Genomic DNA, 24,315 nt, shown 5'->3' with positions numbered 1-24,315 from the left:
ATGCTGGCCTTCGAGAGCAGGTGGACGTAGATGTCTGACATCATTTCCCAATCTTGACCACGTCGCTGCTCGGAACCCAACTGCCGTGTTCTTTGTCGTAACCGAACCAGCGAACCAAGGAGAAGCTCTGACCGTTCAGTTGCTTCTTTCTCAGCACTTTCGTTACTGGACAAGGCTGATTGGAGTCTCGGGTTACGACGAGTACCTCCTCCGGGTAGAAAGATCCGTCCACTTCCTTACCCCGGTAAACTTCCAGGTGTACGACGGGAGGAGAGGTGTCCCTCAGGCGGGGGACGGTGAAAATCTGAGGCGACCAACTCCCTTCCGAGCTCTTATGAAAACCTTTTCTGTGTAGTAGGACCATCACTTTATCCCCCAGTTTGAGCTTCTTTTTCACGGAGGTTACGACGGGCTTTCCATTTATCTTATTGAACAGCTCCAATTCGTTTTCGGGCGTGACTTCGGACGGGCTGATGCCCAAAGTCCTGTGTTTGGTGGTGTTGTAGTCGCGCACGATCTTGGGAAGCGCGGAAACGAAGTGGTATTTTCCCGTTACTCTAAAATAACGGAATATTCTGTCGCGTAAAGTGCGTATGACGCGTTCTGCCTGCGATGCTTTGATTACTGGAGAGAAGGTAGAATACATGTGTACCTTCTTTCGTGAGAGATACTCCTTGACGGTGTTGTTGTAGAATTCCCCGCCTCTGTCGCAAAAGACGCGTGTAGGTACGTTACCTCCCCGAAAAAGTCTTATCATGGCCCTTTTCATTTCGGCGGGGCGCTTCGTCTTTAGTGGGAGGGTGCGCAGAAAGCGGGAGAGCGAATCGATTGCCACGAGAATGTAGCGGTAGCCACCGTTGAATCTCTTGTATTTTGAAAAATCGGCGAGATCCATTTGCCACACGTCATTCATCTTGAGCGCGATGATGCGTCTCCTATTAAACTTTCTTCTGACCGGATGGTGGAGCGTGTAGGCATCCAGCTTTCTGAGAATGGCGAGAGCCTTCTTTTTGCTCAAGTGATGCGCTTTTCTATAGCGTTCCACACACCCCAAACCACCCTCTGGTTTCTCATATCCCTCCATAAGTCGTCCACGCAATGGAGGCCTGCTGCTGCTGCTGTTGAGGCTCGCGAGATTTGGGCAGAGAAATCAGACGCAATAGTTTCGAGACTTTGGGGAACCAGGAAGGCTTCTTTCCCATCTTATGTTGCAACAAATAATTGACGAGTTCGTAAACGGAGGAGTGTCTGATGGGCTTGCCCGACACGGAGACACAACCCTCGCGATCCCAGGAAAGAACCTTCTTTAATTCCGAGACGACCCTTTCCGCTTCCTCTTCGTCCACCTCTGGAGAGAGGAGCGAATAGTCAAAGTCATTTGTAGCGTCGGACGCCTTGTTTTTATTGTCGTAGGGGTCAAATCCGTACTGCTTGAGTATGCGATACAGTGCTTGCAGTATGAGTTTCACTTTGACGTCGTCACTCTCCTTCGAGGAAAGAATGTTTCCGATGGAGGAGGAGGTGGTCGCTTCAATTCTCTTGGCCATTGGCGAAAAGGTTCAACACGGCGGAAAGCAGGAGAGGAACCACCGACGAAAGAACGCCCTGTCCTCGCTGCTGAGACAGATAGCGCTTCAAACGTTGCGGATTCTTGTGAATCTTTTTGTAGGCGAGCCGTCGTAAAAAGCGTTTGTGCTTCTTCAAATCCGCGAACGTATCTGGAGCTAGAGCCACCTTTCCGTTCAATACATTGAGGCAAATTTCGGAGAGGTGTTTCATGTCGGACGAGGACGAACGTCTCAAGACGTCGCGGCGGCGTGGAGGGGGTAGAGTGGAGAGTACTTTGAGTAAAGTGAGGTGAGGGCGGAGATTCATTTCGGAGCGTAGATATATTGACGTTCTCCCGGAAAGATAGTGCTACACAACCTGTGATCCTCGTGCGTATAGTTGTGAAGATCCACGAGTAAATATGCGTGGGGCGACGACATCGCTTGTTTATATGCGTCCAAAAAATACTCCAATCTTTTTCTGCCAAATAGCTGTTGGCCGAAATGTTCCATCTGGTGCATGCTGCGCACGGTGCACCACAGGACGACGTAACTGGCGTTGTAGGATATTGTTCTAAAATGGCTACTGTCGAAAAAGATGTTTTGAACGAGTAAGAAGATCGATGCGTTGGCGTGGTGAGAACCCCGAATGAAAAGATCGGTCACCTCCTTCAAGGAACCGGCGTCGGTCATGTGATCGTCGACGATGATCAGCGTAGCGCGCGACGTGTCCCACTCTCGCGGTAGCTCCTTGGTAAATTTTACGGAGTCCCCGAATTCGTCCTGCATGCTCGGCGAAGCATATTTCTGCACGTAGAATATTTGTGACGGAGGCTTGTCTACCACGTCGTTCAGGTTCCTCAACACGTTAGCAACGAAAGTAGATTTGCCGCACATGGAGGGGCCGCTTAAGATACAGCGAAAGGGATGACGGAAACGAAAAGGTTCTGGGGAAGACATGTTGCGTGCGTACACGTTGCACGAAGAAAAAGAAGAGACTGAGACTCGAAGAGAAATGCATCGCTTTTATTTACACATCCTCGTCGTCGTCCTCTACATCGGAACTGCGTTCCCAATACAGATTGTCCAGGCTAAAGTTCGACTTCTTTTTCGCCAGTCTGTCCGCCGCTAAGATGCGGTCGAGCGTCTTCATCTTGTCCTGACACATTTCTTGACGTGCTTGCAACCATTCCAGACAGTGGACTTGAAAGGCTTCCTCCACGATGCCGCGTATAAATTCGCGAAGTTCTTCGTTTTTTGTCTTTTCCTTGCGACGACGAGAAGCGCAGGAGAATAAACCACACATGGCGTTTTCCACGTATCGGTCAGAATGATGACGCGAGCACGGTGCGCGCTGCCTTTATAGAGATAAACGCGCGCGCGCGCGCAAAGAAACGAAAGTGAAACTCAGAAGCCACCCGTCGCGGCTAGGAGCGCGCGCGCAGCAGAGAGCCGAAACCGAAAACACCCGTGGCCGGCGAAGAGGGCGCTAGGAGCGCGCATGCGCGGACGGGTGGAGCAGAGGGCGCGCGCGCGTCGCCTCACTCAGTTTCTCTCGGGCTGTCGCGGAAGACGGACGTGCGCTCCGCGCGCTCGCTCAGTTTCTGGTTGGCTCTCGTAGAGAGCAGACGTGTGTTCTCCACGCTCGCTCAGTTTCTGCCTGGAAGTTGCCGCGGGGGAAAAGGTGAGTGATTTGACGCGCTCCTTTTCTCGTATGTTTGCCGTGTTTAGCGGTGACCGCGCTCGTGCTAAGCCTTTTCTCGCATGTTTAGACTTGTTTTGCGGTGTCCAAGCCTGTTGACGCATGTTTAGCGATGTGTGGTTCCCGCCTTGTGTTAGCTGCGTAGTGTTGAGGTTAGGCCTAAGCGATCGCCCCCCCGTAAGCCTTTTTCCTCGTATGTTTAGACTTGTTTTGCGGTGAGCAAGCCTGTTGACGCATGTTTAGCGATCTGTGGTTCCCGCCTTGTGTTAGCTGCGTAGTGTTGTGGTTAGGCCTAAGCGATCGTCCCCGTAAGCCTTTTTCCCCGATGTGTACTGTTTTCTCCGTGCTGTTTTAGCAGTAGCGGTTAGACCTTTTCTCTCGCATGCCTAGACTTGTTCAGCAGTGCTGCCATTTTTACCTGTCCCTAGTATCTTGTTCTCTGTCTTTCTCGTCTAGAGCTATGATGGTGGCGCCATCTGGTGTGATGCCTTGCAACTAAGTGGCCACCTGTCGTCGATCTCTGCAACTACCAGTCGTCAACAAGCAACATGGCGGGCGCTGGTCACTCGGGTGTTGCGGAGCGGGTTCTTCGCCGCGGCATCGTTGATTTTCGAATAAATTGTTTCTCTCCACTCTATTTCCATCTTTTTATTTTATTTTCTACCTTTTTTTTATTTTATGGACACAGATTGTCCGCAACGCACAGGGTGGTCTGGACACGTCCTAGATGCTCCCCAATTAGTGTGATGACTCCCTGGAGGGTCCTGATTAATGTGGGGGGTCCCAATTAGCTCTAATTACTAATTAAACGTGTCCAGAAGCCTTGTAGAGTTGCGGACAGTCTGTGTCCAGTCATTACTACTAACGTGGTATCCTTATTGCACAAAAATGGGATTTTCCATTGAGACGCGGAGGAGGACAACAGCTTTCCTTCTGCTTAACAGATGCATCCTAAATATAAAAAGCACACAACAGAGACATGAACACTGCATGTGCAGGGCGTTGGAAAGCGTCGGTGCTCTTCTATGCAGCGGAGGAGCACCTCGAAATGAGCGCTTGCAAGTGCACGGACCCGGGGTTTTTCGGACACGCGACTTTTCCGTCCCATTTACGATGAAGTGGTTGTGTCGTCGAAGTGCGGGCACTAGTCTGTTTATATGGGCTCAAATTTACACAGGGTCATTCTGAAAAAGAAGGCAGCAGATACATAGAGAAAGGAAATAGGAAACAAATAGTTTTCAACTGAAGCGTTGTTGTGTTCACTGATCCCAAATACACGTATATCACACATGACGAAACAGCGGGCGTGTCATGTAATGTGGCACGAAACAGAGGCTTAAAATTCTACTTCGGTATGTCACTGGCGCTTGTCATCGACTAACTTTTGGTGTGACTTGCGCGCAGTTTTCGATTTTCAGTCGGGAGAAATATTCTGAATAGATCTCTGAAATGTGCCAAGTCAGCGCAACTTTTTTAATGTCGTTTGTTTTTTGTCTTTCTTTGTGTTTTTCCTTGCCCGTAACAGAAAGGGCATTTCGTTTTCTCAACCAATTTCAACACAAAACACATTACCCTTCAGCAAAATAGCTGGGGAGAATTTTCTTTGCGCAAAAGCTCGACGGCGTTAATTACTCTGTCACTTAATGTAGAATACTGTGAATCACATCGCGGGCTCCTTGACAGTGTTTCTCCTTTTTTTCCCCTTTTCGACGTATAGAATACTGTGGAAAGAAAAGATGAGTCTCCCCTTCAGTTCCCTCTTCCATGCTTCTGCTCATAGCGGCAGCAAGGTTGAAACGACGCAGCTATCTGGAGCAATTGTGAGGAGGTTACAAGAAAAGCCGTGTCACCGGGTAGCTTCGTCTTTTCGACCTTTTATGCTTTTTTTTGTTTTGTTTGTTTGCATAACTTGACGGAGGACTGCACGGCCGGCAATGTCCGTGAATCGTACCACAGTTTTCCGTTTCCTTTCTACCATTACGAGTAGCGCGGGTGTTTTGTGATGCCATAGGATCAGGCCTAGAGCCATGCTGTTTCTGTATGTATTCAGTTTGGAAGAAATGTTGATTCGATTCAAAATTGAACATATAGTTCCGCATTCGATTTGGAACACAGTTATGCGCCTCGAGATCTGAAATATTTTAATGTTCGCGCAGCCCAAATATATTTGACAATCTACGGTTTGACCTTAAAGGGACTATGAAACGATTTTTTCTTCGTTTCGTTCGAAAGAATACATTTTTCTGAGTCTAGAACCGAAATTTTACTTTCGTCGCGCGAGCGGATTTCTAGGAAGCGAATTTAAACGGAGCGACGAAGGGAGGACAGCTAGCGCCGCGCCGTGGCGAGCTGCCGAGCGGAGACACAACGGGCAACTTGACGCGACCACAGCCGGCTCAGCAACACGTCATCGTGACGTCTTGCCGAGCCGAGGAATCCCGCCAGGAGCATGCGCCGTAGGATCCCGCGTATGCGTTCATCGGGAGTGGAAATCTCCATGACAGCAGCTTTCGCGTTCGGCAGTGGCGGCAGCCACAGCGCGAGCTCGGCGGCATTACTTGCCATTGTGCAACACCGGTGACGTAACGGGGAACCGAAGTGCGGTCCGTACAGTTACACCATCGGCAGGGAAATATGCGCGGGAGAGGAGGAACGCGGAAGAGACATTTCCAGCGCGCGCTCCTCGCAGAGTGGAGCGATTTCGTCGGGAAAAATTTGTGGCATATTAGTTTCTCTGCGGGAAGAATAGTTTCCATCGAAAAAAAGTATGGGGGTTCGGGAAATTTCATAGTCCCTTTAAGTCCTTCAAAGATATATTGCTCTGCATTTCACTCTTCACCGGAGCGGATAGAAGCGGTGCGCTTTCTCATTCTTCATTCTATCACGCTCGTGCCAGTGGGCGGGTCGCGCACACACAGATCTTGATCGGCACTGACGTAGACCCAACTTCAGTTGCCGGGAAAGGGAAACATTTTTCATGAACTTCGGAAGTTCAAAACTCCTCCCCGCGCGACGTCATCTTTTGAACTTAGTTCTGCTTTGACGAGTCTAACACCGCAGGTCATCCTTCTGTAAGCGCTGAAGGACAGCCAAACAAGGGCACCCTCCAAAGATAATGCGAAGGCTCGACCTACGCGTCCACAAATAGGGCATTCCTATGGGGGGATTTCCACTTGCCAGTCAAAAGATGGCACTCCTTCGTGGTAGCAGCAATGGTGGTGGGTTCGAATCCTGCCGGCGGCTGTGTTCTTTCAATTTTCCCCTGCATTTCCGGACGGATGTCGGCCCAGTTCCCCTTGAAGACCTCCTGACCCCCCTGTGCCCCTCTCCTTCCTCTCACCACGTCTGTACGCCGCTGATGGCCACAGTTGCTTTGTGGCGAGCACCAATTTCTCGAGTGCACAGTGTGTGTGTGTGTGGAACGCTTTTTTGTAGCGCTGGTATTTTTGCGTTCGTGGAGTCAGTGAACAGCCACATAGCGTTGGTAAATGACCATATTAATATGTTGCAGGGTTTTATTGGTTAAGGTTGCATATACATAATGTCATTCGTTCGAGGTCTCCAAAAGTACACTACAGCACTATAACGATAAAAAGAACATTTGCTTACAGCAGCCAGATCTCTTAAGTGTTGCACACATTCGAGAGAAACTCGTCCTAAACTATCGCAGAAACACATTCGATTTTGGCGCTGCAGAAGTACTATTTTTTTCTCGTGCCAGTATTTTTTTTTTCTCTACAAATGATAGAACGTGCTCCACCCGAAGCAAGGAAAAAACATTCGGCTGTATCTTGCATAATCTCGCTTGATGAACAAATTCTAAACTTTCGATATCACACAACAACTAGTATTATTCGGTTCATTACGTTGCTCGTATGAACATTCACATTCACAAAAGCACTTGACAGCACAGAAAAACAAGCCAGGTATTGAGTTTTAGGTTCCTAATCACAAACTGCCCCTAATAAAAGGCGAAAATGGTATTTACAAAGAAAAAGTGTAATCCACAGAGTGGGTAATGAATCGTAGTGCATGCGACATCATTGAGGTTCATAAGCTGCTTGTTCTTTTTTTCTTTTTTACGGCAGCACTCGCAGCACATTAGCTCATACATCCGTGCTTTTTTTTTTAATGGATCCGAGTCCTTGCCTTCAAAATCGGTACATATCAATTCTTTTTCGATTGTCGGGTTCAGAATCACCAACGAATCGAATACAAGCATTCGAGGGCCCGTAAAAGAACGGACATCGGGCGGATGAGATAAAACATGGACGGGAAAAGCGACTCATTCATCTTTTTTCTTTTTCTATGGGGGAAATCGGTAACTGTAGCGTGAATAGTCCTTGCCACCTCAAGCTTTATGTTGTTATGTTGTATCGTACCAGCATTGCGAGCATTTAACGTATGAACAATAAATTAATAAACTTTGGACAGTATCAAGCGAAATGTAAATTTCCTTTAATGTGTGCCCCAATACGGCATTAGCGAACATACTCAAGTCCGAATTTTGAGTGAATACCAGCGTATTGTGCCGCACCAGCTTAGAAACTGAAAGAAACATCGTTTTGTGCAACAAATGGATGCTGCAATAACCCGGGCAAGGAAACAACAGAGATGTAACTCATGGTCTACCGCGTAGTGATTGCCCTAGCAGACATTGTTATTTCTCCTTCCATTTTCTTTCTCTCAATGTTTTTCTTTTCTTTTCTTTCTTTTTCGCCGGCGTGGATAAATCCCGTCACCGGTCCCTGGCTTGATGGTTGGAAGCCTGTCGCCAAGTCGCTTCACGCATGTAGTCCACAACGATGTACGTCGTGCACGAAATGCCCTTGCCGAGATTTCAGCGCACGTTAAAGAATTTTCTTTGGGCAGAGTCAATCCACGGCCGAGCACTGTGGCGTCACCTATGAGCATTCATCAGGGGCCCGACCTTCGTCCTCCCCGTAACAAGCGTGATCGTTCATTTTTTTTTTTTTTTCAATTGGCGCGCTCCGGATGAAAACTGTTTTGGTAGTGTGGGGATTCTAAATAAAACGTTACTATTGGACTTGATGCGGGAGCTCGCGACGACAACAACAGCTACATGCATGAAGATTGGGTGAGGTGTTTCACGGCAGGGATTGTTGCGGCGAATCACGGGAAGTGATGCATTTATCGCGCGTTACAGAGTAACGAAACTTCGTTCAACATTGAGTCAGCGTCACCTCAGTACAGAACACCTGTTTCTAGGCGGTATTGATCGAGCCCCTGATTCGTGACGTAGATCCCCCTTAGATTATTATTTTTGTATCCCACTCATGAACAAATACAGTTGTACAACAGTATCTGTAGATTTAATCTTGTGCTCAACAATCATAAGTCATATAAGGGGTTACTCGATCTGCGACGTAGCTAGGCTGATAACAGTGTGCTTATCATATAGAGACGGATATGTGTCCACGCACGATACATTGTGTGTTTGACGAGCAAAAGCTTTTTTCTGCCTTATGTTTAGGGACACTGGTCTCTTCTGCACTGTATAATACAACTGGATTCATATTGCGACTTTTATGCCTTTCTGCACTGGCATTATCTGGCCATCAGGGCTTCATGTCATACCAAGGACTGATCGCTATTCACCCACGAACTCATCATTTCGTATATCGTACTAACTAGCGAGGCCTGGTGTAGTCAGCCACAAATTAAAGGAACAATTCGCTCTCTATACTGTTCAAACGGAACTTCACCACATAGCACGCCCAAAGCCAACCACCATTCCCAATGATATCATTTTGTGTCCTGATTTCTTCGAAACAGGGGGAGGCGCTTATCCGGGACATGCATAATGTATCCAAGATAGGCGCCTCCTCCCATTTTCAACAAATCCAGACACATAATGATATCATTCGGAATGATGGTTGGCTATAGGAGCGTACTATGTGGTGAAGTTCCGTTTTAACCGCGTAAGCTAATTGACCTTTTTCACATACGCGTCCTATCCTAGCGGCTCTCCAGCGAACCACGCTCGGCGCGCGCCAAAACAAATCCAAGTGGGTAGCACAATGAACCAAAACCTGTCCGAAGTGGGACCGACGAGCTCGCGCCGTTCGTGCGGTCTCCCCACTGGTCCCTACTTCTGTCGTTCCCATACTGCGCCATCTAGAGAAGACGGAGATAACCCTCTCCGGCGCCTCAAGGTTATGCGCATGAGCATAGGCCATTGTGAAAAAGGTCCACTGGAAGAAATGTATGTGGCAAGAATATTTGGCTGGGAGCTACTATCTTGTAAGTCGTTTTGTCCGAAATTGTTGTGTTTCCAATTGTTATCTGCATTTTGCTGGAAGAGCGTCCAGCGCGGGCAGATCCACAAAGAGGAGGAAACTAACGAGCCTCTTATCCGTTAACTGTCGGGTGGTCACGTGGGAGCGAAGATGACAGAAAACCGGAGACCGCTGCTTCTGCATGGCCTCGCCAGGCGATGAGTTGGAACGCCCTCGTGACGTCACAGTGTTGTCACATGACGTCGCACATACGTCTCTATGCTCGGGAATTTCAACTCACGTGGATTCCAGTTCTTTGTGATATCCGTACCAAATTTTACTGTACAGCTTCACGCAAAGTAACCAAGGCTATTGGCAAAGTAGGAAATGCACTACCCTTTCCGGCAAAAATAGGTGATCTGGATCGTCAAGCAAGAGCGAACTATCCCTTAACGTGAGAAATTTCCTCACTCATCGTCCCTACATATACTTGTTGTTTTTTATATGCAGGAGTCGACTTTCGCCTCATTCAGAGTGCGCGTTGGTTTGCTCGGTTTTTATCGATGCATTTTATCAGTGTTTATGTGCGGCAAAATCGATGCATTTCCGCTGTGCTCCGGAAAGTATTTTCTTGAACGCGTTGCTACGATGGCAGCGTCTTCGCTGCGCGATGACGCAAAATGTCTCCCTATTAAAATTGCGGGAGGTGTCATTACGTCGTACACACCTTTTCCTATTCCTTCCTCTTTCGTTCCTCTTCTCAGCCAATGATATGACCGCGCAGTTCAGCTAGCGTGGAAGGCAACCACATTTTTGGCCTTTGCTGTTCCTATGGTCGGAGTTTAAACCCCTCGATATCCAGCACATGGCGTACTGGTAACGCAATGTGAATTTCAGGGATGGGACTATAAAGTTACCACGGAATGGTACGTGTTTTCGTTACAGTTTTCATTTTCGTTATTGCAATATTTCCATTCCGATGCGTTTGTGACGCCAGACTTTGTTTCGTTTTCGTCACGCTTCCGTTACTGTTAGTTACCCGTAGTGGAATGGTTGTTATGACCCTATGAGTAGACAGCCCTTTGAGCTCTGTCAGCACTCCCTTTTGCCCAGGCGGTGCTTCGGAGTCACTCGTACACGCCATTCTAGCTTCACTAAGATCCGTTTATCTCCTGGAATTTCAAAAATATTCTCTAGAAATATGTCTCTATCCTGTTTACCTGTCAAGAACCCTGCTCAAATTCTGACTCCAGTAACTGTAAATCCTTCCTCTAAAGGCTTCCTCGCAAGGCCGCGTCCACAGGAGGACGGTATCAGCCGTAAGCAATACAGCAATGCTACGGCGAAATGAGAAAATCGTAGGCACACGTCCTCGTGCTGTGTCGTGGAGTCTGTTGCGTAGACATCGCTTCGCAATTTCATTCCCGTTGCAGTTTGCAGGAATGGACGAACTTGGCACGCGTTTACGTTACCAGCTCCAATTTTGGTAACATACCTTTCTGTTCCTGTTACAATTACCGTACCCTGAGGGTCACGCGAGGCAAAGAAATTGAAAAAGAAAACAAGAAGGGATTGAAAGCAAAGGATAAATTATTTGTTGTTGGCAACATCTCCGTGAGCTTGGGAAAAAGACAAACGACAAAACACAAAAACGAACAGAATAAGACGAGCGTTGTCTTGTGCTGTTCGTTTTTGTGCTTTGTCTTTTGTCCTTCCCTCAAGCTCAGGGACATGTTGCCAAAGTCAAGTATACACTAGCTCGCTTGCATTGTACTTCTTTGTTTAATGATATATTATTTTGTCCTTCATATTTGAGATACTGATTTATGCGGTTCCCAGGTTGAACACGACTACAGGGATTTCTTGGAGGGAGGAAGGGGAATTCACGGAGGGATAACCACTGAGACAAAGGGTATTTAACGTGGGGTAGGGATACACTCTTAAAACGGAACTTCACCGATTGAACACTCACTTCAAGCTCTAAATATGTTGAAAGCACACGATTTGCTGAGTGCACCCGATAGTATTCAATGCATACCAACGAGACAAATAGTTTACAATAGTTCCTCAATATGTGAAATTCAACAACTCTATAATGTGGGATTTACACAACACGCAGCGATGCAAATTCACGTAGCCTTGGTTTGAATTGGTTTCAATCTCATCATCATCCAGTGTGTGTGTGTGGCAGGCAACATTATTTTACGTTAGATAGTCTAACAATGTATATTAAGAGCGTTTCTATCGAGTTATTTATATTTTGAACTGAATTGGTGGATACTGAATGCAGCTGTGGGATACCAGCATAATGGCTGGAGCAACAGTAAAGCCATCAGGGATGATCACTTATCCCTAACATGATTTGCCGCGGAACAAATATTAAACCAAAATGTCGTTTTTGGGCACACCAAATGTGGCTAACGTAAGGTACTCGAAAAAATATGGAAAAGCCACTGAAGTATACCGCAGGAAGTCTCTGCACACTTCTCGATAATTTTATCTCTTGCGAGAACAATGTGAAGCCACACAGTAAATATGTGGCATGTATATTGATCGCTTATTGCAACAAAGTCCGTAACGCTACAAAAGAGTTTTTATCGTTTTAAATTGAATTGTGCTCGTACCATGGTCTTCTCTAATCATAAGACAACAAGTGCGCCCGTTAAATAACTTCAGCACACGCTACATAGCAATGGGAGTGCGAGTCCTGTATATAGCTCAATCATTACTCTATGCAGAGGGACCTCTGAACAGCAAACGTCCTCACGTATGACACACCTGTGCGGCTTAAAGGACAAGCAGATGTCAAGGACAAAAGTTCAGCTGCCAATATAATACTGCTGTCACACAGGCATTTGTATGATCCTTGAAGGCGATGGCCATTGAGCATGTCTCGCTGCCACAGACCGATCCAATGATCCTTGAGAAGTTTACAAGTTGCACGCTGGATGGCGCTACGCGCGTCCGTCTGCATCATCTGCGTAAGTTTTAGCGGGGTTTTACGACAAAAGTTGCCCATTAGTGGCCGCATGTACAAAGAAAAATTCGAGTGCTGATAATGTTTAAATTGTTCATTAGACGTAACTACTAATATAATACGCATCTTTGCAGAACCAGAGTCATATATTAGAAGGGAGTCTGGCCACTGGAAGGAGCCTAAGAAAGAGGCTTGACCTGTCAATCACAATAGCGCGCCTCTCATTGGTCTGCTTTCTGCTACGGGGGCCCCCAGGACACCTGACTGCCACCCAAAATGGCGATGAAGGCAAACACGATGAAGTGGGAATTTCGTGGGAAAACATTTTTACAGACTACTCTGATTTTACGTTACAGATGTGCACCCTCTTATAAGTATCTCGAACAACAGTTTCAACTTGTACTCGGTTATCGATATTTAACCGAAAATACGTTTTGTCGTCGTTGTTAGGCCTCGTGTACATGGTGGTCACGACGAATTAAAACAGTGCAGTGCTGTACAATTTTAAATTTAATTACCGAGTTTTATGAACATAAACAATCTTGCTTTGTTTATTCCAACTAGCAACGGTGTTTAATTTAAAACAATCGTACCGTCGACAGTATGTGTACCCGCAGGTGGTTCTGCAGGCAAGGGAACCACGATGGATGACAGACGTGGTTTGCAACCCCCTGTCCGTGGTGGGAGAGGTTTTTAACAGTAGCTTCCAGAAGGGGAGCCCTTTTACTGACCTAACCAGCGGCACAGTCTCACGCCCCTTCTGGAAGCTACTGCAAAAAACCAAAACCGTCCGTGGTTTGGTGGTTTGCAACTTCCTGTCAAAATGACGTAAGGGAAGTTGCGACGTCACGTGGATTTACGCTTCCGGTCCGAAGTACTGCTAGAGTCGCATCGCCAGCGTGTTTTTCAACGTAAAAATGGGCGGATGTTCCGCGCTTAACTGCACTTTTTCTGCGGAAAAGGACATAAAATGTATCGCGTAACCTGGGATCCTGCGCCTTTGGAAGTTATCAGCGTAAAATAAAATTGAACTAAGGTGTGCGGGCACTTGTCACGAAATGCCTTGCTGTGTACTTACCATGTTGAACTGTGCGTGGCTGTGATAACTTTAGAAACTCATAATGTGAAACAATTTCATTAAAGTCACAACTTCGTCTTAAACTAAAAGGAAACGACTACATGCAGTAGTATGATCCCCAGGGTGCAGACTATTGCTGTGTAAAATACTTCCTTTACATTTCGTTGTATCATATCTGAAATGTTGTTTGTTATCTTTGTTATCTGAAACGTCGTATTGACCGCGTTGTAATGGAACATTTTGTGCAGCAAAAGATCGCGATTTCAAAGCGCGTGCAAAACGAAACCGAAACATGTACGAAGTGTCATGAGATCTAAACTTTGCCATAAGCAAAGCGTGTGCGAAGAATTTTATAAAGTAACCTCCTTGTTTGGGTGGCAGGCGTTCCCACTCGACCTCATCAGACCTTTTAGCCAGAGTTTATAAACTATTGCTTTGCACCAATTCAACGAAATCAATAAATTTCGGACCCGAAGTTCGAAGTTCCAGCATGCGTACCGCCGCCTCGCAACTTGAAAGCCATCCAGCGTTCCTAAAATTAGCACAAAAATCCATTATTTTTGCGAATCGCAAGAAGTATCCATTTCAATCCTATCCAATCCACCAGCCACCTAAATTGGCGTTGTCCCTGTAGGGTAGGGGGACAGACAGTGAGGATAGGCTGATTGATAATGCCCTGTATTTCAAGACATCATTAGTCAGACAGCTCAAAAATGTGGGTTGAGCTTCAGGTATAAGCAGGTCCCACTCGTGGCTAGACTACCTTTTAATATACTGCTCTGTGTATAGGACTGCGTGATGTCGACACCATACGGGTGCGTGATGCTGCGAGTACTATACAGAAAAGTAAATTTGCGAATGACCAGCCCATGTAACAACGTATTGACTGCTACACTAAAGTTTCAGGACTTTACAGCACTTTTTGCAGCTTTTTTGTGTGCACATGCTTAGGCTTGTTCGTCAATCACGAGGCTGCCAGCGGCAGCTTTCGAGAACCCTTGAAAGCTTCGATTGTGTTTCACGAACCTACATCGAGTTGAGGGCCATCCGAGTCAGTGGTAATTCAAAGTGTCCGTGTAGTAGCGTCCGATTACCATTCAGTTCGATAGTCATTCAATTCAAGGACCATTGAAACGCACGTGTGACGGTGGCGTAAGAGTTTGTTTTAATTTTACTATTAGGCCCTTAAGGCTCCAGACCCTCTCCTTCGTTACTTCGTTTGGCTACACAGACACCTAAGGGAAGGTGCATCGCAGTGACGCACACTTTACAAAATCCCTACAATGTTCACGCAACGCACACTATAGAGTATACACAGTAGCAAAGTTGAAAGACAATGGTTTCCAAGGCAAAGCGTGTGAGGGCCCACTCAAGTGGATTTCCCAGTAAGCCTGGATTGAGCCTGAGAGATCTCCCGTATGTGTGAGATGCATAATACATGATTGTACGAGAAAGGGGTGAGACAATAATAAGCGTACCCCTTATTTCAACTGTAATCAATGTCTCGTGACATGCAGTTCACAAAGCAAGGGGATTTAGGCGTACGTTTACACTACGGCTATACTTCGGCTAGCAAAATTTTAATACGAGTCTCAATCTATGAGGACTTGCAACCGTCTGACACCGACATCGCTGTCCTCGTCCTACAGCCACTAATTAATCAACTGATTGCGATGCAGCGATTTGTACCATGTTACCTGGCGATTTCGACGCTCTTTTCACGTTAAGTTGCTCAAAACAGCGGTAGAAGCATGCCGCGATGTGGTTGTAGAATGCCTCTTACCAAAAACAGGAAAGAAATCGTGTCGTCCGACTCAAAATGGCGCCGACCTGCATAGCACACTGATAATCTCCAAGCGACTTTGATGACAGGCGCGGGACATGTTTGCGAAAATGATTGCCTTAACCCTTTGACAGCCGTAATTTTATAGCATCGTTTTAAGATTTGTGATTATGTTCACAATCCTCCAAAATGATTACGAGCAGTGGACGTTGTTAATCATTCGGCAGTCTCGACTACGTCGAGATTACAAGTTATTAGTTCGAAACGGTTCCGGAGCAGTACCTTTGTTCGCCCCTTTTTAACCAACTCCATGTAGGCGTACCGGGGTAACCTGCCCGACTTTCTCGCTACTTAAGTCCCCTTCCTTTTCTTTTGATCAGCATCATCATCTTAGTTGTGGAAAGGCTAGGAAAACAGTTAGAAACGATTGCACTGATCTACATAGGTCGTAAATTTCGCCCTCTATTATGGCGATTGCCATCCGTCTTTCCAGACACTTTGTTTCAACACGTAACTTGTGCCAGACGCAAATTGTACAAAGTATGTCCAGAAGTGTTCTTGCGTAGGGAAGGTCAATGGGGACTCGTGGCGAGACACCAAATTTGCCTCGTCCCTACGTTAACGAGCCCCCGTTAACGTTTTGGCAACGTTACGGCTCTTATCGGCGCTGTTTGTCGTCGCGTGTTGGCGTGTTGTGCACGCCACTTTTGAGATGCCTGAACCTCACGGTCCTCGTACTGATTTGTGGGCCAAACTTGGTAACAGCCTAGAAGCAGAACGATAGTAACGTCAGTGATGGCACTGGGTGTCGGCAATACCAAGACAAAAAGAAAGAACAGAAAGGAAAGTATCACCACGTCATCACGATGTTGCCTTCGTTCACGACTTGGAAGGGTTGTTCTTTAAATAGAAGGGATACAAATCTCTTAATGAACAGTGCTACTGACATATGATGCAACGTGTCCGAAGAAATACCTGGAGGTGAAGGGCTGAACTATAGATGCGCAGTCTATCAAAAGTCTAGGATAAAGCACCGGAGCACATATTTCTCGAATTTGCAATTTTTTTATAAATAAAGATAAAAAGAACCCCTGCTTGCGGTTGTTCATTCTCCGTACTTTTCAGACTTGGCGTATTTACATGTTTTTTAAACTTATTCCCACTGAGAACAATTTCGTAAACGCTACAAAAAGGGAACCGCCGATGGGCTGTTGCCATGAGGGAAAATATATCGAACAACGGAAGAGTGGATTATTTTATAGGAAACAATGAGAAAAAAGAAAGATACACAACAAGAAGACGGAAGCCTAGTTCTCATAGCACCACATGAAACACATCGTACCAAAAATGGGACTGCGCATTAGGAACGATACTGGAGCTACTCCAAATATCCCGAATATTATTTTGAGAGCTGCTAAACTGTTGTGTTGCGCACACCCAGTGGCCTAAATTGATGCTATTAAGGCGAGTCATCCCTATGCGCTTCAACTCTCAGTACATTAATTGCTCTCCTTGGAATGCTCCAGTCCTGGTATTTCGACGGTCCTATTCTTTGCTGACCGTTCATTGCTGAATCCATTGCTCGTTCGACAGACTTCATCCGCCGCATACACGACCACTTTAAAAGGAGAGACGCGCGACTCAAGTGCAGTTTTTCGTGGCGAGTCAGCGCTATATAGGATATATCTTCTCCTGCGTTCTCTTGACGCTGTTTCGTTCCATCACCACCTACGCTGAGTTGCTACAATTTTACAACTTGATCGTGGCCTCCCAGTTGCGGACGGACGTTTCGTCCTAGTTGGAGCTCATAGGCGCAACGCGGGGAGGGAACACGACGTTGGGTCGGCACTAAGATCCCAAGGTCGCCTCCCTGCTCTGCGCCGGGCCACGATCAAGATATATAACTATCTTCTTCACACGCGACGATAGAGCTTCGGCTATATCTCCATTTTCTATAAAATTTTACAGGGAGTGTTTCGCACACAAAAATGTTCGTGGAACGCAATGGGCAAACAGGAAGGGTATGTGTAAATGTTTCGCTAGGACGTAGTAAACGTAGGTAAAATAATCGTAAAATAGAAAAACAAACAGACACTATAGCCTTTCTTGTGGCTGCCCCCATTTGGCGTTTTCAACAGCGTGTCGACCACTATTTGAGGCGACCATTTCACAACCTGAGTGATCAGTAGATTTTCCACTGAAACGTTACTGCTCGGTGAGAGAGCTCTCTCTCTCCTCCACGCTGTTGTCACTGGGGTCGCTCTTCATGCGGGAGTAGTACCGGACGTGATGCGTCATTAGTCCAGCGTCTTCCCCCGATGGTGCCGTGTCTGAAGGTTTCTCCCAGGGAAATACTGCACCTACGATACAGAATAATTACTCGGTGCCGCAACAATGAACAAATGCTACTGAACACCGAAAATATCATCGTGCACTGTCCAAAACATGCTGCACAAAGAGGCATCTTGAGGCAGACCCTAGGCCATCTCGACAGCAGGGACTTCAGCATAGAGAAAGTCTTAGGCGTATTGGACGCTAAGCACAGGGACGCAGCCTTCAATGCTCTTGTCAAGTTCATTGTGAAATCTGGACTAGAAACCCTATACTAAACGGTGCGTGGACATTACTATGATCCTTTATGTGAACGGCGCGCTCGGTCCTGCGTGGTCGCGGTCGAGACGCTCGCCCCGGTGAACTTTTGCGGTGTGCGGTGTGCTCGCACCTTCTGTGGTGCAATCGTACCGTTTCCTTTTTTGGGGGGTAGCAGAATTCGCTTGCACGAATTCAACCTCCCTTCCCAACCAACCAACAACAACAAATGATACGTTCGGTCTTGCGAGCAAACCTCGAGACCAGTTCACGCTTGTATAGTCTGACTCTTTCCGTTTGCTTTTCTAAGGGTTGCAACGGTGTGTCATTTTTTTAATTTGAACTTAGAAGTGAAGCCCGCTGCTTCTTGTTCAGTTTGGGAGCCGGTTTCGAATGAGTAAAAGATTAAAGTGGAGAAACAACAGCGACACACAAATTATGACAATGACTTGAGGGCAGTACCCTAATCCATTACTTCTGGAACATTTCATGGATTGAAATAAGCTCAGAGGAGAAAGAAATGTATTTGATGAGGCAAAATGCTACGTTTGTATTGTTGCTGATTATCTGGTGCCGGAAGCGAAGCCCAAGTGGCAAGTAAGTGCTGATGTAACTGCGACGTTGGCCACCCTGCAGTAGAGCACTGCACGGGCCCGGGCCCCCGACCCGGCCCGCGGGCCGGGCTGGGCTTGTTATTGGCTGTGTGCTCCGGGCCGGGCCGAGCCCGGGCCGACAAAATACGCCAGCACCACGGGCCCGGCCGGGCCCGGCCGTTAAATACGCCACTACCGCGGGCCGGGCCGGGCCCGGGCCGACAAATATGTTCCCGAGAGTCAGGCCCGGCCGGGCCACGCAGCTAATTCCACACATTGGAGATGCATTAGTTCATATCATCATGCGCTTGCGTCATTCCTGTGCATATTTTGCAAAGACAAGCAAAGGGTACTGCATTATGCATATGATTCGGCCCTCTAGAACATTCTCCAAGCAACTTTACATTGCTCCTCACTCCTCACATATTTCACAATCACTTTGGCAAAGCTTGGTGAGAGGGATAGGGACTGGGAGAAGCAGTTTGTAGACAGCATGCTCTATCTCCGCAAAATCTTGACAGTGTAACGATAACGCCCCGTGCGTTCTGGATTTAATTTGGTCTCGTGCGGTTACGGTGTTACGCCATCACTTGTATGTTTGTCTTCTCTCCTTATAAATGTACTTATAAATTTGTTTGATAATCGCCAGAAACGCGTACGTCGCGGCTGGAAATACCAGGCCGGGATCTACTCGCCGGGTCACCGGGCCGGGCCGGGCTCTAGTCACTGGGTCACCGGGCCGGGCCGCATAAAAATATGAAGGTCCGGGCCCGGGTCGGGCCGGGCCATTTTTCGATGTGCCCGGGCCGGGTCGGGCCCGGAAAAGTCGGCCCGTGCAGTGCTCTACCCTGCAGTGCCCAACATCGCATGGTATGCTTGTGTTTGCGAGTTAAAACACGAAATGGGGCATTTCTCCGGGCCATTCCTCTGCGTGTGCGTGTGTTATGGAATGCTCACCCTGGCGTCGACCGAGAAGCCACAGGATGAAGTAGACCACGCAAGAAAGCAAGCAGAGTACCAGGCAGGTGACCAAGAACGCCATTGCTCCCGCACGGTGAAACTCCTGTTGGCCGAGAAAAAAAATCGGTTTCAAGGTAACAAGGTAAGTTTTCAAAGCAACTGAGCGACAACTAAGGTAACGGCCAAAAGACTCACATGGCCAAGTATGACTGGCATTGACATCTCTCCTAGAGCTGCTCCGAACACCAGCGTACTTGTTATTTTAGCTGTAAATATTTTATACTTATGCATTTATTTGAGAAGAAATATGGCAAGATCGCGCAATTGAAATTTGATCAAATTGATTTTCATCAAATCCTGCCACGTAGCATTGGAGCAGTGTCAGAATCGCTCCGGTACAGATTTTCCGACGGGCAGTGGCAGCATTATTGCAATTTCGTTTTTTTTTTTTTTTTTGCGTGAGCCCAATCCTTTAGACACCCCGCACTAGCTCTTTCAGCAAATTGAGAGACAGGGGAACTCACAGAAGCAGTTAAACGGCGACACAAAGAGTTCCGAAAGAAAAGCGAGAGATACGTATTTACTCGCATAAAGGACGCACATTTTTACTGAAAAACACCCCATTCAAGGGGGGTGTACAATATGCCAGGGAAAATTGGAACCCATCACCTTTGGCAAACTCAACTCCCTTTTATTCTGAGATTACCAGCAACGATCTCCTCGGAATCGTTGCGATTCTCCCCCATCGTCGCCATTCTCCCACACCAATCCGTTCATCATCCGTTCCATCAAGCGTGGACGATATACTATTATACCAGTCACTTTGAAGTTTTTCATTATGATGTTGGGAGGCTACATGTCCCAGGCCTGAAAACTCCACTCACAAACTGTTTGTATCGCCAGTCGCCTCACTTTCCTAGCTTTCGTCAGTTCATGGCCCGCGGTCGTCATTCGCTCCATACACAACCGGCGAACACACTCTTTCAGAAGCTTGCTGACTGATTCACGATTGCATTACGATTTCCATACTCCTCTACATGCTTGCTTATATTTGCACGAATAGCTGTGCGTTTGTCCATTGGTTGCCGAGAAAAACGAAGGTGCCGACGAGTACAAGAACAAACCATCGCACGTGTGTTACTCCGCAAGTACTCCGAAGAACGCCTACCAACGCTGCTCCGTTGCTTAACGCTGCCCTCCTCCTCTTCCTTGCAATCGTCGTTCGTCACTCTGGCACCAGGCGTTTGTTCTCGTTGATGCGTGAGACGAGCGACAGCGCGAGCGTGGTACGCTGGCTGGCGCTGCGCGATACGATCCGGCCGTGTTACTAAAGTCGGGGTGTGTTCAATACACGAGTCCGTCCAATATGCGAGTAAATACTTTTATCTTTTGGACTACCGTGCCAGCTCTTCTTAATCGCAATCATTTATTTCTGTCGCCAGTTTGCAGCTCGTTCGTTTCTGACCTGTTAGACCGAGACCTTCTTTTTCTTTCTGATGTTGCTGTAATTCAGATGACTGATACCGATTAGATTATTTATTTAAATATTCGAAGTGCACATGAAAGACATTACGTTCGGGGTGGGGGGTGGGGGGGGCACAAGTTAACACACCCAACTCTCACACAACGCAGTGCAGAACAGAGATAAACAAATGCGACAGACAATGAGATCATTATATTGGCTCACACAATTCCGCACAAAATCACTGCGCGCTCAGGAAGTGAATTCCAATCACGGATGGGAAGTTTGCGAATAGGTGAGTCGAAAGTACTCAGTAGCGCCAAATTCAGTCTTGAGGTTTAAGGGCTGTTTATACTTCGTCGTAACTTCTACGACCGAGCGCGCGCAACGAGGTTGACTGCCATTGGAGTGTTTATACTCGAGCGGCAGAGAACGTGCACAGTCAATCGTCGTGCTCTTGCATGAGCACACTGCACGACGCTGCACGAGCTACGCTGTTTGCCGTTGGAGCCCTTACACAGCCCTTAAAGGAGTGACCAACACAACTTGAGAATTGATATGCTAATTGTAGGTATTGTGATCCTGATGAAATACTGACGAAAAAGTGACAATCTACGTATTTTTCTTCTATTTTCCAAGAGTGGAATGGCCTCGGTTTTCTTAGACTGCATCACGCTGCAACGATTACATTTGTCACAAATAAAGCGACCGACTTCTTGATACAACTCCAATTGGTCTATCAAATATTTCTGATGGGGGCTCCATATTACAGACGCATATTGCACTCTGGGTCGACCGAAAGAGTGTATGCCAGTCGCTGTGCGAGTAGCAAAATTTTCAAGTTCGAGTCGAATTCGAGTCGAGTTTGAGTAATACCAAATCACTGTGTCGAGTATCGAGTCGAGTTCGAGTAGTTGGCGTTCCATTAAATGATAGGTAATGTGCGGAAGCAGGAACTAGATATAAAATTGCAAGCTGCTTTAGCGCTGCTTTTTGGCCAACTTCCCCTTAAAAATGTTCTTTTGTGCTACAAAAAATGAAATGAATGAAGATCATAAGATGCCACCTAAGGGCAACATTGCTACAGGAATATTGCAACCATAAAAGATTTACAAGTTATGGGTAGGAAAACTGGTCTTTCTACAAGGTGCGACTTAACACTTTCCTTACAGCCGCAAAAAGGGCAATTTTTGGGTGGTTTGACAAATATATTTTTTTTGGCTGACAGTATCACTTCAAAATATGTTGCTATATAGGAAAATGTAGCCAAATTAATGCCCCATCGAATGATGTAAGTTTCATAAACAAAGCTCTCCATGTATTTCCAAAATTGATTTTGGGACACCCAAAAATTTTGGAAAACGCAGAAACCCTCATGAATATACGCCTGTATCTTGAACAAAAATATCAATCAAAAATATACAAAATGTGGCAATCGCTGTCAGAAATAATATCTGAAAATAACCCTCTGGATGAAGAAGTTCATGAGTTGTGGAAAATAACGTGAACACCGCATGTTGTTCATGTAACTGTGTGACAGAGTTCATTAAAGGAGTAAAACGAAAATTAACATCGTAATTTCCACTGAAAACATTAGTTTCAGGCTCAACTTTCCTGTTGTACCACATATTGCTATTTCACCACTCTTCCATTCCTCACGGTTAGTTTTAAGACAGGAAGAACAGCAATAGTGTAAGCTGAACATGCCCACACATGCAGGACAAAAAAAAAGTCTGATTGTCTAACACCTTCAGAGTCGTTATTTGCGTTGTAATAAACGAAATGGAATCAAAATATGCTTAAAATGGGAGTATTGCGCATTTGCAAAAGAGGCCTGCCGCGGGAACCGCGACGCCGCAACCAAGATAGAATCTCCACACTGCCTCCTCGGCGCAGGGCCAACTTCATAAATCGCTGCCACAAAGAACAGATAAAAGTGAAAATGGAACTCATTATGTAGTGTTTACAGTGTCCAACAAATGTGACCACTTGTCCAAATCTACTTTCGGGACCGAGTAGCGCCGCTCATAAAACGTCGATCACCGTTGATCGACTCTCTATGGGCGCAGTAAGGAAGCGTTCATACCGGAAATTTTCGTAACGTAGTCCTACACAAGGCTTCCAGCCCTTTTCGGTTGTGTGCAGATGCACATTCTTCACTCTTGTCAGAAACCTCTGAGTTTTATGAGCAAGTAGAACCGGAACAGACTCTCCCGGCGAAGAAACGAAACTACGAAATGCGCTCCTCCCGTGTCAGATACGCTTCCGCGCGCGCGACGCCTCCATGGCCAGCAGTAGCCAGCTGAAGCCGGTTTGCCATTCATATGCACTACTCAGTCTGTAGCCAAGTCAGTGTGGATACGCACGCGTGACATGGATGCGTTGTTCGGTGAGCGACAGTGCGGTAGGGAACACACTGCTCATGAAGCTTCCCAGAAGGAGCGTTCCCAGGATGAGAACAGCCTTGCTCCAAGGAACACACAGCATAAGCACTACCCCTATGCTGCAACCAATCTGAAACAGAGAGATCATTATGTAGATTGCTAGCAGACCGCCACTGCTGCACAAACTCACAATGTTGCAGAGGAGCATGATAGATGGCGACAGGCGCGTTGCCAGCACGATTGACACTAGGCGGCCCGCGGCAAACATCCCCTGTGTGGTATGAAAGTGTAATTAGCTAGGTAGGCTTTTATACGTTCATTCCGTAGTTTTCTTTTCTCTTTTTTTTTATTTACAAGGATTCAAAGTGGGGCAGCTAGGCATGCCTGTGATGCTGTCCTTCCAGAGCACAGAATACGTGTTTCAAAACTGGTTACTGGCATGATGCAGACTACAAAATGCGCCCATTTTCACACTGACTGTGTGAACAGACAACGCATCAGATATTTGAGAGCATAATTTGAAATATGTCAAAAACTTCAAACCTTGCACGTTTCTGGTGGAAGTGCTCTCTACTTTTTTCCCCGTAAGATAGTTCATTAGGTATTTGTAAGTACTTTGAAGGCTACAGGCATTTTGTATTTGGCATATCGTGTGTGAGGCTGGAGAAATTTCGCAAATGTATTTATGAAACTGTATGATATTGTACCATAATTAATAAGGAGCTGACAATAATATGAATTAGTTTATACATGAGTACGTGATATTTATGCATAACTAATGCGTATATGTACTTAATACCTACAAGAAAACAAGGTGAAACCAAAGTAACCGATTGAACTGGTGAAATTCCCAGATCGATCCGTACTTGACGTGGACCGGGCTGACCCGTGGCCCGCTATCCCGGCAGCCTGTAAGCCGGGCACGGGTTACCCGGAGCTTTTGAACCACAGGCCGGTTCTGGGCTCTATACCTCACCGACCTATATTACAATTTCAAGTGC

General features: G+C 46.7%; 1 protein-coding gene and 1 long non-coding RNA gene across 2 annotated transcripts in view; one reads left to right on the top strand and one right to left on the bottom strand.

Annotated features, from left to right (window-relative positions):
* The first annotated feature begins 3,120 nt into the window (after positions 1-3,120).
* On the top strand, positions 3,121-3,881 carry LOC135397769 (uncharacterized). The gene is made up of 2 exons (XR_010423734.1): positions 3,121-3,231; positions 3,706-3,881. It is a non-coding gene; the product is annotated as an uncharacterized LOC135397769 (long non-coding RNA).
* Positions 3,882-16,567: 12,686 nt separating this feature from the next.
* Positions 16,568-24,315, bottom strand: part of LOC135396485 (major facilitator superfamily domain-containing protein 4A-like) — a 184,948-nt gene continuing 177,200 nt past the window's right edge. The window contains exons 7-11 of the mRNA XM_064627480.1: positions 23,505-23,585; positions 23,297-23,444; positions 19,664-19,734; positions 19,466-19,571; positions 16,568-17,686 (exon numbers count right to left, since the gene is read on the bottom strand). Of these exons, the coding sequence (XP_064483550.1) occupies positions 17,532-17,686; positions 19,466-19,571; positions 19,664-19,734; positions 23,297-23,444; positions 23,505-23,585 (561 nt within the window). The 3' untranslated portion in view covers positions 16,568-17,531. The remainder of the gene's footprint in view (positions 17,687-19,465; positions 19,572-19,663; positions 19,735-23,296; positions 23,445-23,504; positions 23,586-24,315) is intronic.

The sequence above is a fragment of the Ornithodoros turicata genome, chromosome 6, assembly GCF_037126465.1.
Source record: "Ornithodoros turicata isolate Travis chromosome 6, ASM3712646v1, whole genome shotgun sequence".
NCBI lineage: Eukaryota > Metazoa > Arthropoda > Arachnida > Ixodida > Argasidae > Ornithodoros > Ornithodoros turicata.
The sequence above is the reverse complement of the archived record's forward strand: the minus strand, read 5'-3'. Positions and strand labels throughout refer to the sequence as shown.